The 18,470-nt window shown below is 30.6% G+C and overlaps 2 protein-coding genes across 2 annotated transcripts in view; both read left to right on the top strand.

The window, feature by feature from the left end:
* Window positions 1-303: 303 nt before the first annotated feature.
* On the top strand, window positions 304-14,559 carry LOC105431127 (odorant receptor 67c-like). Its single transcript, XM_089084496.1, has 6 exons — window positions 304-3,100; window positions 5,502-5,905; window positions 8,335-8,434; window positions 8,617-8,718; window positions 8,812-8,970; window positions 14,363-14,559. The coding sequence occupies exons 1-6, from the start codon at window positions 2,810-2,812 to the stop codon at window positions 14,429-14,431; spliced, it is 1,125 nt and encodes a 374-aa protein (XP_088940622.1). The 5' UTR covers window positions 304-2,809; the 3' UTR covers window positions 14,432-14,559.
* Window positions 14,560-15,282: 723 nt separating this feature from the next.
* The window catches only part of LOC112552903 (uncharacterized), a 7,620-nt gene continuing 4,432 nt past the window's right edge, over window positions 15,283-18,470 (top strand). Inside the window, exons 1-3 of the mRNA XM_025219315.2 lie at window positions 15,283-15,826; window positions 16,281-16,687; window positions 17,173-17,272. Of these exons, the coding sequence (XP_025075100.2) occupies window positions 15,533-15,826; window positions 16,281-16,687; window positions 17,173-17,272 (801 nt within the window). The 5' untranslated portion in view covers window positions 15,283-15,532. The remainder of the gene's footprint in view (window positions 15,827-16,280; window positions 16,688-17,172; window positions 17,273-18,470) is intronic.

Genomic DNA, 18,470 nt, shown 5'->3' on the forward strand with positions numbered 1-18,470 from the left:
ATTATATTATATAGCAAATTTAAATAAAAGCATCAATTAATTTATTTTAAGTTTTATATATTATACATATTTTATACATATGTATATTATATATACATAAAGGATAATTCGCATAAAGTGTTAGAAACTATTTTTTCGGAATTTAAAGATAGCGATACAAAGCTTTCGAAATCTTTTTTAAAATTTATTGAGAGCTTTTTATATGATATATATATATATATATATATATATATATATATATATATATATATATATATATATATGGGTTTTTATTATCAGATTTGCAGAGGAACGAAAGGAAGGATTAACTTATTAAACAGACCATCCACTTATTAAACAGACTTCATATTTTTGAATACATTGTTTTGTATTTGAATATAGAAATTATTGTAGTTTTAAATTCACTGCAAGATATCGTTATTATATTTAGAAATTACTTTATTCTTAACGTTAACTTAGAAGTTATTATATTTTATTCTTTATTTTGATATATTTTGATATTTAATAAAAATTATTTTAAAATGTTTATTTTACGACTACATTATCTTGATACTTTTACCGAACAAAATGAGATAAATTTATTGATATATAAAATATATTATTTAAGAGAAAAATATGCTTTGTAATTTACAATTACATTTTTTTCTTTAAAATAAAAGATATATTTTCTATAAGGAGATTGTGCTATTTAAAATTTTACGAATTTTCAAAAAATTTTAAGAATTGAAGGAATTGGAAAGATTCCAAGAATTTGATATATTATAAGGCCGATGTGATTTCTTTGATAATTCTAGTTCCAAATTCGCTATTAATGCCAAAAATGGCGGATCTCTCGCTTAGAGAAAATAGAGCAGGATAACAGAATGAAATAATATAGATCTAACTTGTCAGCCAATATATTTCTTTTTCCAAGGCAAAATAATATTTCGGAACAACGTTTTCTGTCCACGCCACAGCAAAACCATACTGCCGACAAGAGCAAGGATCGTTATCCTACACTTTCATGAGCCTTTTAACAACTCTTCTTTTTTTTTTCTTTCGCCGGTAATGCGCTCTTGCTTCCCCTTTGCTTCAGCCAACTACGATCGCTTATTTAAAACTAACCAATTGGCTCGCAAGTAGCCGCGACGCGCACAGAAAGATTGAGAGGACATCTAAAATTTTTTACAATAATATTGAATTACGAAAATCGACAAAGTATCAGGCAAATATAATTGGCAAGGAGATATTATTTTAGGGATGTATTATTTAAAATTCCAGGAATATTTCAAGAATTTTGAATTGCAATTCCAAGAATTCGATATTTTAAATCGTGAAAATCAAGAATTTTGAAAATTGATAAAATATTAAAAGAATATACACGTGTTTTGAAATATGTTGGTGACTAAATAATAAATTTAATTTGTAACTGTTGCTTGAATTGTGAGCGAACTCGACATGTATTGCTAATCGATATATCTGCGAGCGAGATCACAAATAAGAAAACAAATAAGAAAACAAGCGAAAACGTATCGTTTGCTTATTAGGTAGGACAATACTTGATACTTTTATAAATAGAGCGTGCGACAAAGGACCAGGCAGTCGAGAGCAAGTAAGCGAACTGAGCAAATTCTGTAGTAATAAAGAATTTAGTTGAAGAAACGAATTCGATTATCTATTGCAAGCCCGTACAAAATACGATTGTCACGCACGAATGATATATGTCACTGACTGATCACTGCATTGATTGAGATTGATATAATCATCAATAATATCTAATAGAAATATAATCACCAATAGTATGTAATAAAAAAATCGTAGGAAAATAATCTTGGAAAGCTAATAAGATTATAGAGCTTCCAATGAGTGCACAAGTGATAATTTCTCTCTATTAATTTGCGAGATGTTATTTTTATTTTTTTTATCAAGATCACTGATTAAAACAAATGCTACTTAATCAAGTACCAAATAACTTTGATTGTAAAAAAATTGTGTAAAAAAAACAAGATGATGTTGAATTTGTTTGAAGCAGCTAAGCTTTACTGTTTCTCCTAAGCACATGATCTCGATAGATCAGTTTATAATTAACATAATATTATCGATTAAAAGTGATATGAAATAATATTGATTTTGTTTTGGAAGTTGATTTTTATCTCTTACAACTAATTTTTCTCGGAAACATCACGATATATCGAATACTAGTCGAATCACTAGTCGAATTCTAATTTATATAAGAGATCGTTATACTTTGTAAGAAAATATGCGTTATATCTTATGTCTCTTACTCCAAATAAAGTAAAGTTAAGGTTACATCTAAAAATTATTTAATAAATTTGGCGAAAATAAAGCACAATTATATTTAATAGAACTTCCTATAATGTCCTTTCATTTCTATTTACGGTATAGCATTTCCACAAGAAACAGATTGCATTGAACACATCCCATACTAATGTGAAACAGAAAGCATTGAAACACTGTATTGAAACACTATAACTCGATATGCCTGTAATTCTCTCATCATTTATTAATACATTCGCTTATGCATAAGGTCGAAGGAGAGGTAAATAAGAGGAAGTAATTTTCAGTTAGAGGTATAATTATTTAAATGCCATAATATGCCATGAGATATTTCATATTTGCTACGAGTGTAGATAAGAGAGTATTAATACGAACTTACGAGATCTTCATGTTATCTCATATCTTCTTTACCTATTGTACGAGCTTCTTCGTAAAATATATTATAAGAACACTACAGGGCGATACTTCCGGTTGGAATATCTATGATACGTATATGATTGCTTAGAAATCGAAGAACACAATCTCAATTAGCATGAGGAGGGTTACGCTAGAGAAAGTTATCGCATTTCTGAAAATAGAGTTAATGTTTGCCTGTTGTTGGCCAGTATCGCGGGACGCGACAAAGTGTCAGATTGTTTGCGACAAAATATTCCGTCTAGTCTCCGCATTGCATGCGATATTATTAGTTATCGAAATAATGTATACGCTTATTTATCGTATTGATGATGTTCGTATGTTTATGCAATCAAGTTGCTTAATGGTCGTAATATTAGAAGTTCCAGTACAGATATTGCTATACACTTTGCAACATGATCGTCTGCAAGTAAGAGGATAAGTGAATAGTTTTACGCATACACTATTTGTTGATACATTACTAAATTGATAAAAATATTTAATAAATAGTTAAAGTAATACGATTCTCCAAATATTAATAATTAATAATTCGAAAACGAAATGGAGCTGTGGGAATAGCGCGGTAAACGATGTGCAATTAAATTAAATTAAATTTTTCATTTATTCCTGACAATCCAAACGTTTCGGCTCTCATGATTGAGTACCATCTTCAATGGTACAACGATGAATATTGAAAGGCCGAACTCTACCATTGTGTGTGGCAAAGCAAACTGTTTGTCGCCCACTTTGGTTACCAAGTCGCGCGAGAGAAACAATTTAATCCCTAAATGACGACAAAAAAAACTGCATAAAGATCTATAATCTTTGTATATTAAGTATTTGCTGTATTACTTACAACCTACAACAGAGTTGAGCCGTACATAATATGTGATTAAATTTTAAAGAATTGTATAGAATTAAAAATATAAAATAAAAATTAATAAATTAAGATTAAAACACACAAGTCAAAAGACAGTCAAGTAATGAGATAAAAAATTTAGCCATGGACAGCATCTTCAAATGCTGGGATGATATAGCATGAAATTGTAACATCCCCAAGGATGAATTTTTGAAAGCTATCTCTTTTGTATTGCATTCTACTTATTTTATTTTTGATAAACAAATTTATAGGCAAACTTTCAGATTACCGATTCTCCATTGTCCCCGATCATAGCAGATCAGAACATTTGGTAATGAAAGATTTGGAAGAGAGAGCAATCGAGAAATTGGGATTAATCCTATCATTTTATTATCGATACGTGGATGATGATATTGCATTGGCTATCCCACCCAATATTAAATTAATGAAATACTTCGGATCTTCAACTCTTTCCATCCTAGACTGCAATTCAGAGCTGAGATAGGCAGTCGGGAGTTGAACTTCTTGGAGATTACCATGAAAATTGTTAGCGGTGTCGTCCATTTTGATTGGTATCATAAATCAACTTTCTCAGGGAGATTTTTAAATTTTTTATCGCAACATTCTTTATCTCAAAAAAAGAGGGATTGTATACGAGTTGGTGGATAGAGTCCTTTCATTATCACATCCCACATACCATCCCCAACCACACACATCCCCAATACCATCGGAAAAACCTTGAATTGATTTTCTCTATCCTTTTGAATAACGATTATAATTTCATTCTCTAATTTCTCCCTAATTTCATTCTCGATTGCATTTCTCGTAGACTTAAATTCCAATTTTATAAACATAATTACACACAAACAGATTTCTATATTTAGAAATGAAAATGAATCGGTGAACGATGACAAAAGGACCAAATGGTTCATAATAACCTTTTAACCCGTTGACGATTGATAAATTTAAAACGATAGTCAACGATCTTGATGCTAAACTAGCTTTCTTTAGTATTAATAAATTGAATAGATTTATACGCGTTCATAAAGATAGAATCCCACCAGACACAACAAGAGATGTGGTCTATAGGATAGAATGCAACAATTGCGATAAATGTTATGGAGGACAAACTAAGAGGCAACTTAAAATAAGATTAAATGAGCATCGTGGTCATATTCGTAGGAATAAAGATCAATGATTACTCATAGATCAGAACACAATCATGACTTTTCCTGGAACAAAGTTAGAATTTTAGATGTCGAACGTGACTATGGAAAAAGATTGATTTCCGAGATGCTGTTCATTAAACTACACGAAAATAACACAATAAATTTACAAACGGACACGGAGTTTCTATATCATGTCTATGTTTCGGCTCTCAACAAATTATAAATGTTTTGCGATCTTGTACTATTTTGTTTTATCTTACATATGCTTTTATCTCATTACTTGACTGTTTTTTAATTTGTGTTTTAATCTTAATTTATTAATTTCTATTTTATATTTTTAACTCTATACAACTCTTTAAAATTTAATCACATGTTATGTACGGCTCAACTCTGTTGTGATAAGTAATACAGCAAATACTTAATCCAAATATACAAAAATCTTAGATCTTTATGCAGTTTTTTTTGTCGTTATTTAAGGATACGATTAAATTGTTTCCCTCACGCGACTTGGTAACCGAAGTGGGCGACAAACAGTTTGCTTTGCCATGATAGAGTTCGGCCTTTCAATATTTGTCGTACCAAAGATGAAGATGGCTCAATTATGAGAGCCGAAACGTTTGGATTGTCAAGAATAAATGAAGAATTTAATTTAATTTAATTGCGCATTGTTTATCGCTATTCCCACTATAGCCCTATTTCGTTTTATTAATGATTTTGATAAAAATATATCATTCTTATATAAAATTTAAATATATATAACGAGATGTGTGAATTTAAATTAAGTACCATTTTTTATTGCACAGGAAGTAATTTTTCAGATGGAAGATTATTATCGGCATTCGAAACTAGAAGAAAGAGACATATTTCAAAAATTCATTGATAAGCACATAAAGTTTTACGCGATAATATTAGGCGTGATAACCGCAGCGTTAGCTACTGCAACGTTGGGACCTATGTTTAAGGATTCATTTCCAATTGTAATAAAATATCCATTTCATGTTGAGCAACAACCTTTGCACGCGATCGTTTATCTTCACCATTCATTCGGAATATATCAATCTTACTGTCAAGTATGCTCTACTGTTTTTGTTGCTCTTTTATTATGGTTTACATCGGCACGATTTGAAATTTTGTCTAACAAATTTCGAATGGCATCAAAATATTGTGAATGGCAAAGTTGTATTAGAGAACATCAGGAACTTTTGAGGTATGTTGACAAAATTTCTATCAATATTAATTTTCATCATAGCTTAAGCAATTAGTACAAGTATACAGGGTCTCATTTTAATTAAAACAGACAATTTCTGGAAATCATGAGATTTTAGAATGTTTCGTATAAAAGTTTTATAACTTCAAAGTGAACATAAGATAATGGTTGGATGTACGTGCCAATGGCCAATGCCATATGAAAGTCAATCTTGTTTTCTTACATGAAAACCTTCATTTTTTATTACATATTCTTGTAGCTAATCTCAAAGCTTTTTAAAATACTGTAACAAAGTATTTTTTTAGTAAATACTTTCTAAGTTATGAGGCTTGAATTTGATATAAAGTATAAAATATCTCGTAAACTTGTAAATTCATTTGTGGTAACTACAGCGGTGGTAACTACGGCGCGTTAAGGGTTAATATGGACTGGACTTTTATTATTACATTTCTATGTAATTATAATCTTTGCTAAAAAAAGCTTCATGTAGCCCGAAACGTACACTACCCAGATAGCAAAACGTGCCAAAAGCACAAATTGCGAAGTTATGCTACACGTTATGTCGGCAAAAATCGACCAATCCAGCATGGGCCGCTGTAACAAATACTGCCAACAAAAATGCAACGCATATCGAGCAAGCTCTGCATAACATGTTGCAAAAATGCTGTAAAAATTGAACAAAGCTTGTCGTCATAAATACATCAAAATTCAAGCATTTTGTGTTGTCACAATATTCAACAGAAAATAATCCAAAATTTAACGTGATGTGCCGTCAAGACATGTCGCAAAAATGTAGCAAATATCTGGCATATTTATTTTTTCACATTGTGACAACAAAAATGCGGCAAGAATGCAACACGATCTGTAACGTCAGATATTGGCAGCAGAAACGCAGCAGAAACAGAATATAGTGTGCCATCACATCGTGACGGCAAAATTGCGGCAGGTATATGGCGCGATCTGCTTTATCAGCTGTGTCGGCAGAAACGGAGCAGAAATCAAATAGGGCCTGCTAACATAACTTGTTGGCAAATTAACAACAGAAATCGAGCAAATTCTGTTTCGTAAATATTTAAATTGTTATTACTAAAAAAATTTTCAAAAATGTCTCTATTATTTTTTCTATCTCTTATTTTAGAAGAATAATTTTTAATTATTTTACTAATGATGAAATTAATATATTCTTTACAACACAAATAAGTTATAAAAAGCTTCTTAAAGATATGACTCTTTTGATTCTTTTATAACGTATCAAATAATTGTATTTACGTATCAAACATTGTACATAATGTATTTCCCAGGTACTACACTTTGTTAACTTACGTCTTTGTTGGACAATTAGACATCTTATTCTTGCATCAAGCGTATACATAAAAATACGTAAATAATAAATGCATGTTTAAATGTTGATTATGATTTTGCTTATATAGAAAGTTGGATAGATTTTGCATGCGAGAAACGGACGTAAGCGGTAGTTTTCTAATTATTGTGATAGACGCAGAGTTTTGTACAATTTCTATTGCGGATTTGTTGGCAGATTAATAGAGCCAGCAGGTTCTATTTCTGTTACAATTTTCCGCCATGACGTAACAGCACAGATCATGCCATATACTTACCGCAATTTTGTTGTTACATCGTGACGGCACATTGTACTCGATTTCTGCCGCATTTTTGCTGCCAGTATCTGATATGGCAAACTTTGCACGATATCTGCTACATATCTGCTGCCACAATGAGACAGCAAGCAATGCTCGATTTTTATCGCATTTTTGTCGTTATTCTATGATGAGAAGGTGTGCCGCAAAAAACTAAGCTTAATTAGGAAGCAGCAGCTTGAAATCTGCTGCGAAGTCATGATTGGATCTGTTGGCACAGTGCTGATATACTGTTGGCATTTCGCTATTTGGGTATATATAGTGTCCTTTTCCTTTATTTTTAAATTACGCTTTTATTTATATAAAAGAACTATAAATATATGATTTACAATTATTGGTTGAAAATTTAATTTAATTAATGGTCGAAAATTTAATTTAACAAAATTATTATATTGTCCGGGTGTGACTGATCTACACAATCATTTGGATTTAGCGGACCCATCCAGCAAACACAATGTTACATGTAACATATATGTTAGTTACAATGTAACTGTTATATAACACATGCGTTATAACAGTTATATTGTTGAGTAAGAAATTACAACTAACATATACGTTACACGTAATATTGTGTTTGCTGGGCACGGACCCGAGCTTAAAATATGGCGAACATCCATATGCATTTACATATCCTATTCACACATACACAAATAAGTTGTAGCATAATAAACTGCCGGGAAAGAGACTTGATAAAATATAAATTAAAGAACGAGATTTAAACAATGAAAATAAAAGATAACTGTCATGTTATGTATATATAACATATTGTTACAGATTTTCCGAAAATATGAGCTTATCCATTTCATATATAGTGTTATCATCTCTTGGATTTAGTACATGTACATTAGTATTTGGTGGTGTTACTGTACTCAGTGTTTGTATATAATATAATATAATATCTCTAATTTAAATAATAAAATATGCGTTTAAACAAACTTTAAATAAAAAATAATTTTAATATGTATGTGTATTAACTCTAATTTACAGCTACGCACATATAATGATGTAACAATGTCTTTCGTAAAATATTGATTGTACATTTTTTTTAAATATTAGCGACTACCGCTATCCGTAAAAGTAGAATTCGTTATCGGATGTATGTCATCACTGGGAAAAGTATTTCTGTCCGCATGGCCAGCTGATTATTTAATGGCCGCAGTAAGTTTTGATAATAAAGTGAATCAATAAAATAAGATACTAATAAGATATAATATTTTGATACATTTAAAATTCATTTCAAGAATATTTTAGAGTTCTGATATCGGTGATGCTGCATACGATTCGTTATGGTACGAACACGGAACTGATTCACAAAAGATTATGTTGTACACATTGCTCCGCTGTCAGCGACCTGTAATTATAACTGTTCCGGGTTTATTAAAGGCTTTATCGTTTCAACATTATTCAGCTGTAAGAAAATTACAATGCTAGTCTAATGTCTTTAAATATGTTTATGCAATGTGCACTAAAAGTCTGGATACAATCATAAGCAATGTAATTTAAAAAAAAAATCTAGACAAAAGTTGTAAGATTTTGGGAGCACCATATAACGACATTGATTCATTTACAGATATAGTGGAGATTTTTTTATGGTCGTCATTTTTTTAAATGAAATTATATCTTTTTTATTACGCAATATAATTTTTCTTCCTTTATTCTGGATATAAAAATATTAAGATACAAATGTCAAAAAGTTAATTGTTTACAAGATATTTAATACTTTTATTTATTTTATACTATTTTGACATATTCTGACATATAATATATAATAAAATATCTTGTAAACTATTAATCTTTTAATATTTATAACCGTAATACTTTCATATTCAGAATAATTAGAGGAATTATATATATTAGATAACAAAAATTTGATTTAAAAAATTTGAATTAAAAAACGGTATCCATAAAAAATCTCGATAATAACTATCTGTAAACGAATCAATATCATATAATTTCTTCGAAAGCATTACAGCGTTTGTTTAAAATTTTTTTGAAAATTATATTGTTTACGAGACTGTATGTTATTGTACTTACAGATTTTTGGCGCATTTTATATATTGCTAATATATTTTTAATTATTATGTATTTGTTATACGTCTTGTACTTTATAATTTATATATTTTTTTTCTTATTAAGTATTTATAATTGATACATAAATATATAAGAATATTTTAGAATATACATTTATTTATATAATATAGTATATATATATATATATATATATATATATATATATATATATATATATACGGGGTGTTTTATTTTAAATGATATGGTCGATTATCTCGCGAATCGATTTTATTGAAAAATTTTTTGAACGAAAGTTGCATGGCTTGAAGAGGAACACATGATGGAAATGTGGACTTGACCTTGAATGACCTTGTCAAAATCAGGTCATTAATGTTTTTTTAAATGGAAACTGTTACGAGTCTTAGTTTCGGAACGAAACATTGGCAGGCGCCTCCTACAGGATGGAAAGAAAACGAGACTTATGCAATCCGCTTTTAGACATTAGAAAACCAATATAGAATATTCCTCTGTAATACGAAATATAATAACCGGGTTAATGTATACGCGTGTCTATTTAACATCTGCCTAACTCCATATCCTACAGAAACCCTTATTTTTTTATTACATATTCTTATAGCTTATCTCGAGAGCTTTCCAAAACACTATAATAAAGTTACGTTTCATTGATAAAGTTACGTCTCATTTACGTCAATTACTTTCCGAGTTATGGAGCTTGAAAGTTATCGCCGGTGTTATCCATGTACGCATGCGCCTTAGTTGGCCGGATCAGTGATCGGTCTTGCCTTATAACTTAACAAGTACTTAACGAAAAGTAACTTTATTATAGCGTTTTGGAAAGCTCTCGAGATAAGCTACAAGAATATGTAATAAAAAATAGGGGTTTCCATTTACTTTGACCTGATTTTGACAAGGTCACTCAAGGTCAAGTCCACATTTCCATCATGTGTCCCCCTTCAAGCCATGCAACTTTCGTTCAAAAAATTTTTCAATAAAATCATCGATTCGCGAGATAATCGACCATATCACTTAAAATGAAAAACCCTTATATATGCACTATATATACTATACATAGTATATATACTGTGTGTGTGCGCGCGCGCTGTATTTCACACACACACACACACACACACACACACACACACACACACACACACACACACACACACACACACACACACACACACACACACACACACACACAAAACACAGTACACACACATACGCACACAAGATCTCCCAAAAAGATCGGAATCCCTAATATAAAAATATAAGTTTTATAGAAAAATATTCTGAATAAAAGTTGTAGGATTTAAAAAGATCTATTTCGATCATTTTGATTTTGGATGGACATGCCAAAGTCACATAGAAGTCAACTTTGTTTTTTAAACCACATTTGGTAACCCCATTTTTTATTACATATCTTGTAGCTGATCTCGAGAACTTTTCACACTATAATAAAGTATTTTTTTAGTAAATACTGTCTGAGTTGACTGTATGAGGCTTGAATTTGATATACAATTTGATATAAAATATAAAATATCTCGTAAACTATTCATGTTTTGGCAATTATGTCTTAATACTTTTGTACACACAATAATGAGATGAATCGATTGATCTAAGGAAAATATATTGTTTTTCAAAAAAGATGCGTCATTGCATATTGCATTGATAAAATCTCTTTTTTTAAATCAACCATGTATTCTCTAGTAGCACAATGCATTGGCTCAATGTTGGCGATACATTGATTATGTTGGGAGTATATTGGCCATTATTTCCCAATGGAAAGTTAATATTGATTATGGAAAAATAAATGCAAATGTATCACTAATGTTACAATATCCAATAATTACACAATATTACGTTTACATTGGAAATGCATTGGAAATGCATTGGCCAAGATCGTCCAACCTTACATAAATATTGATTACAGAAGAAATAGTAATGTGCTGCCAATATTACATGCCAATAATTACACAATATTGTGTTTATATTGGAAGTGCATTGGTCAAAGTTCCCCAATCTTACGTGAATATTGATTACAGAAGAAATATAATAGTAATATGCTGCCAATATATGTATTGCGTTTACATTGGAAGTGTCTACAAGATAAACATAGTGTAAAATAATTATTACATACTTAAGATTTTCTTTTTTTTAACATAAAATGCAATATTTTTACTTAAAAAAAAGAAATCTTTGTAATATTTATATTTTGCATATATAAAACATTACCAATAAATATGTATTTACCATATATGTACATTTATAAATATATATATATATATATATATATATATATATATATATATATATTTTAAAAATTGAGACTATTTACACAGTACAATACAGTAACATTCATTAATCAGATCTATCATTTTTTATGTCAAAATTCTATTTACTTATATCATCATTTCAATAGCAGGTTTCATTCCAAGAGAGAAGTATATAGAAGTTAAGCAACATCGAGCAGGATCCAAGTCCCAAGTAGGATGGGTGTTTTAGAAATATACGGTGATACAAGATAAAAGAAGTTTCATCACTTTTTCTCATCTTTTTTTTTATTTTTTTCACTTATATAAATAGAAGACATGTATTATGTAATAATTGTTCCACATTAAGATACAATTTATGTCTAACATGAAAAATTGGGTAAATATTATGGTTTAATATTGGTCCAATATCCAATATATGGTTTAATATTGCTTTGACATGTTGGCTAAAGCAGGCGTCCACCTTGCAATGTTGGATCAATGTTGATCAGTTCAGATCAATTCACACCCAATACATAATATTAGATTTACATTACTTTCCAATACATTGTGCCAATACATTGTGCTACTAGGGTTTTTTTACACAAATTGATTTATCTTATTAGTCTGTGTATAAAAATATTAAGATATAGTTGCCAAAAAATGAATAGTTTACCAAATATTAAAACGGTCTCACTTCCGCGCGGATATCGTCTTAGTCGAGTAACCAGGTGAGGAAGTAGCGGCGAAGAGATATCTGTGATTGACATTTATAACTAATTTATTAACTAATTTATTAACTAATAGTATTTATTATAACTAATAGTTTACAATAGTGATCCGCGGTGTTCTGCATATAAACTTGAATTAATTAATAATGATTGGTTGAATTAATTAATAATGATTGGTCGCGATGTTTGGTGTGGAGATTTACAATATGAGCGTTCGGTGCGATACACACGAATCTCGCTATGTGAATCGGCTCTTTAAATGCGGGCGCTATTCAGTAATGCAGGGCGCGCGGTGTACGAGCGCGGTGTTTACGCGGGTTTCGGCGGGTTTCTGGCTGGTCCGCGGGATGTGTGACGCACGGCGGGCGGCGTACACGTGCTCTCGAACTGTCACGGTGTGTGTCGCAGGAATGTTGTCAATCTGACAGGATTTCGAGTGTTCCCGACTCACGTTATATCCCGTAGACGACGGAGGAAGTTATCGGGCAACCCGACGAGATGCGGGAGTCTCTTTGAGATTTGTCGAGTGTACTCGACAACACCAGGGAGTCCCTAGCGTTCGGTACTTTTGTCAAGGGAGAGCCTTGACCGGGAAGCCGAGTATTCTCGGTCACACTGAAGTGTTCCTCAGCGGTGATTCGGTGAACGGTAGGAGTAGAAGTATGGTCTCGTATGGTCAAGCGTTCTCAGTCAGTGCTGGGGAGTACCCCAGTGCTTTCGGAGACTTATTCGGAAGCTTGACGGAAGGATTGTCTCGGTCAAGCGGGCTTGACTAACCGAGGTGTACCTCAGCACTTTGAGATTCTCCTGGGATTTCGGAGCGGTGTCCTTCTCAGTTTCCTTAGCGATGCTCAAGACTCCAAGATTGGAACAGGTACCTTCTGCGGAAAGCGAGACCCTTTTATTCCGAGATCGGCCGCGGTACGGCTCAGATTCGGATTGGCTTCGGATCTCGGGGGACAGCTCCCTTTCCACGGGGTAGTCAGAAAAATCGGGGGAAGATAAAACGATTCGGAGCGGGAAAACCTTCCGGTTGGTGGCGCGGTACGGGAAGTACGCTAGTTTCGTGGCGCGGTAGTTGGTGCGGGGAGCACACTCCAAGCGGCTTTGCGATACGGCACGTGGTGCGGCACGGGGCGCGTTAACGCTCGATGACGCGACACTCGGTGCGGTGCGAAGGGAATACTGCGAAAACATGCGTGAATTCGCGATATTCCCACGCTATTTCTCGCATGTTATAAAGAATTAAAAAATAGGCGTAAACGCCTTTCGGCGGCCATTGCCGCCTTTCGCCTGGTGTTCGGCGGTCGCCGACGGATGGTCGGTCGGGAGAAAGAAGATACTATGGAAGCGGAGGGACGTTTGGTTACAATATTTTATGTCAAATTGCATATCAAATTTAAGCCTCATAACTCCGAAAGTACTTACTAAAAAAATACTTTATTATAATATTTTGAAGAGAATTCGAGGTCAGCTATAAGATATATAATATAAATGGGGGTTTCCATTTAAAATAACAAAGTTGATTTCTATCTATAATCTTGGCATGTTCATCCAAGATCAAATCAGTAAATAGATCTATTTAAACTAACTTTTATTCGAAACATTTTCTGTAAAACTTATACTTTTCGAAATTCAGAGATTCCAATCTTTTTGGGACATCCTATACTTATAATATATATATATATATATATATATATATATATATATATATATACATATAGATAGATATAGAATAATTTTGTTTAATGTTTCTTTTATATTTATAAGATATTTTGAATAATTTTACAGTATATTTCAACGGCATTTTCGTATTTAACGACATTTCGAGTAATTCTTTCCGAAGATGATGCAAGCTGAAATAATAGAAAAAAAAGATTAGTTTGTTATTGAATGTCTTTCAATGTATAACAGACAGAGCAAAAGGATACGTATGTTTTATGTTAATAAAGTTTACGTATAAAATAAAATATTATAATTTTGTTGTTGCTATTTTTAGACCTCTTTTTTATAACTGATAAACGTAACATAGTAATAGATATTAAGTAATATATCATGTCTTTTTTAATTTTATTATTTAATTAGCAATTATTATTAACAAATTTGTTAATATGTACATTATGTTAAAACATAATAATTTATACATAATAATACATAATAATTTATACATAATAATTTATATGCGAGTAATAATAATATTGTTTCAGCTAAAATTAAATATAGCAGTAATACAAACTTATATAAATAACAAAATATTATATAAATAACAAAAGTTAAAACTTGATTGTATATTATATTTACATAAAAGAACAAATATCTAAATAAACAAGAATCTAAATAAATTAATAGTGAATCTTTTAATAAATATGATTACATGAATTATTAAATTAATACTCAACTCATAGAGTAGAGGCAAGTAAGAAAGCTCCAACTTCTCTAAATTATTTAACCTTATAAGAGTTAAATAATCATTAATATAAAAATTTCAAACATATATTAAATAAGAAAGGAATTGATATCGCAAGAATTGATAGCAATCTTCCTTATAATATTGCATCTGATATTCCCTATAATATTGCATCGGTGCTATTTTCGTAACATATTTATTGCTCCCCCCAAACCAATTATACATCTGTGTAATTAAGATTACACAGGATAGGAAGGTAAGAAAATAATTGTTGAACTACTACAGTTCAATTATAGCGGCATTAGATGATTATTTGCTAGTTGAATAATTTGTAAACCTATGTACGGCACCTCTAGCACAAAGTGGAGTAGGAAATATGCAAGAGGGGATGCTTGTATCGTACCATCGAAGAATTAAGCCCGCAGTTAATATACGTGATAAATTAAACACACACGTGCCTCTAATGCAAGGTACAAGCTCTTCCCTTCTAAGAAAGTTAGTTTAAATCAGGTGTGTAACTGTAACAAAACGGTACAGTTCAATACCGTTCAATTATGACGGATACACTGACGATGGAAAAATTTATCGCGTTTTTAAAAGTGGATTTGTTATTCGCTTGTTGCTGGCCATTACCACCAACTGCCACAAAATGCGAAAAAATACGCAACAAAATATTTCGCTGTCTTTCTATTCTACACGGGATACTTATGATGGTTGAAATAATATATACAATTTATAGCAATCGCTCGGATTTATTTTTGATAATGAAATTATGCTGTAATTTATGTACCACTACTGAAGTTCCTTTGCAAATCATGTGCTACTCTCTTCAATATGATCGTCTTCAAGTAAGAAACTAAACGATATTATTTTAATTATCTGTATATTTGAGTGATAGTAAAAATAACAACAACGATAAATAGAATAATAAGAATAATAATAAGAAAGATAATAATGTGATTAAAAGATTTGATATTTTTCATATGATACTAATGATAAATCCCTTCAAGTGCATTATTTAGTAAATTATTAAATATTCTTCAGTTTTAAATTAAAATGAATGTGTAACATTCGACAACATAGTAAAACATTTTATTATTTAACGTTTAGATATTACATTTAGATATAATGTATTAATTTATTTATTTTTATAAAACAAGACTTAATGTTATAGTTATAAAAAAAAATTTCAATCATGATATCATATCATATATTATTATATTATATAAAATAATATCTAAAATCTATTATATTTTTGTTCATATCACTTTTTCTGTACAATCAATTGTGATTTAATTATAGTACGTGATTTACGCCTTGGAAGATTATTGCAAACAAGCGAAACCAGAAGAACATATTATTTTTCATCAATACATTAACAGCTGTAAACCGGTTTATATAGGCGCAGTATGTGGCTTCACCATTACCGGCATATTGCTCATCATTAGTCCTATAATAGGACCTCATCCTTTTCCCATGGACATTGAATATCCGTTTTCCATACATTTTACACCTGTGAAAATTATCATTTATCTACATCATATATTTATTATATATCAAAGTTATGTACAGGTGTGCTCAATGATTTTTATCGCACTTCTGTTATGGTTTGTGTCAGCGAGATGTGATATCTTATCAAATAAATTTCGAGCCGTCACGAAATTTTCCGAGTTACGTGAGTGCCTAAAAGAACACCAAGAATTATTGTGGTAAAGAAAAATCAGAGTTATATCTTATTTATTTAAATTTTCTAAAAATATTTACTTTATTATCGGTATCTTTATCTGTAATTACGTGTGGCATATAATCACATAATATCACACATAGATAGTGTTAAATTCCATTGAAGATTTTATTAAAAATAAATAATCTAAAAATCTATTCTATTATAAATAAAGTTTATAGTATTTTATATTACGTAAATAAAATGCTAAAGTTTAAATTAAAATAAGAAAATTCCATCCTTGTATCTGTTGTTATTTTCAGAGGTATCAGTAATTAATTATTTCTGTGTGCGATTTAATGTTGATTTAACTGAATTTGATATGAATCAATTTTTTATTTTTTCAATAAATAATATTTATGATTAGAAAGAATTTAAATGACATTTGAGTATTTTTACATAAATTTTATATAAGTTTTTATATTAAACTTTAATAGCAAAACTTTTATAGAAAGAAATGTATCATTTTAGGTATGGAAAAACGGTTGTTCTTTCTATTCGATACGTCATGTTAGCGGCGTTAGGTGTCAGTACGATAGTTATCATTTTTACTGGTTGTACTTTTCTTAGCGTGAGTACAATTATTTATTTTATAATAAAATATAGACTTGTATCTTGTACTATATATTGATTTGATGTACGTTTTCGAAATGTATGTGATAACATGGATATATGATAGGCGCGAAGAAACATCAATTTTCTACAAGAAGTGCATTATGCGTTTTAGAAGGATGTAACTCAATGTGATATACCTATTATATGTTATTTGTTGTGCTACATTTTTACATTTTTGAGTAAGATAACACACAGACACACACACACACACACACACACACACACACACACACACACACACACACACACACACGGCGTCCCATTTTAATTTTATACTGAAATATTTCGAAAAGTACAAAAGATATGGAAAAATGTTTCAAACAAAAGTTGTAGAGTTCGAAGGGGGACATAAGATGATTAGCATTGGTTTGATCAGTCAAGATCACTTTGAATTTTTTCAATGGAACTCCCTAGATTTTATTATATATTATTATAACTCTTCTTGAGACCTTTCTAAAATACTAAATAATTCAATTTACTTTGGATCAGCTGTTTTGAAGTTATCGAAGTTTATGATAATATATTCAACCAATTATTAATATAATAATAATAATTTTGTATCATTGATGACGTTAATTCCATTCTTCTGTTCTTTAATGTGGATCATTTTTAATATTAAGTCTTTTTCTATTATAATTGAATTCGACGTTAACTATTATTATAATACAAATTTTATCTTATTAGATATGTTTAATTGGATATTCCAAAGAGATTCTCTGATTCTTGGCGATAGGAATTACAGACATGTTTTCCGTTATTATACTGAGCTACATCCTAATCGTCGTCATCCAAATGCTCAACAAATGATAAATATTGAAAGAAGACCTCGCTATAGTACATCGCCAGAGACAAATAAACAAACCTCCAAACAATAATGACTCTAGACTCCTCACAGTTTTGAGCATGGTCGATATTAGTATTCGGCAAAAAGAACGAAGTAAATTAGAAATATCTCGATTTATGGCTCATCGAATATTATAATTCGTACAATACCATTCTTACCACATCAATCTGGTACGGGAATTGAGTCAGATTCTTTCAAAAATTTAATTCAATGTTTATGAAATGAAAATCACTTTTCTAATTTTTCAATCTCTTAAAAAAATAAGTATCTGTCGATCACAATACATATACACAAATTTTGTACGCATAAG

Source organism: Pogonomyrmex barbatus, unplaced genomic scaffold (assembly GCF_055798465.1).
Source record: "Pogonomyrmex barbatus isolate J1 unplaced genomic scaffold, ASM5579846v1 scaffold9, whole genome shotgun sequence".
Classification (NCBI taxonomy): Eukaryota; Metazoa; Arthropoda; class Insecta; order Hymenoptera; family Formicidae; genus Pogonomyrmex; species Pogonomyrmex barbatus.

Coding starts and splice junctions, on each gene's coding strand:
- LOC105431127 (XM_089084496.1), top strand. CDS start 2,810: ATGAGGAGGGTTACGCTAGAGAAAGTTATCGCATTTCTGAAAATAGAG. Junction 5,906..8,334: donor GAACATCAGGAACTTTTGAG/GTATGTTGACAA, acceptor ATATTGTTACAG/ATTTTCCGAAAATATGAGCT. Junction 8,971..14,362: donor CGTTTCAACATTATTCAGCT/GTAAGAAAATTA, acceptor ATAATTTTACAG/TATATTTCAACGGCATTTTC.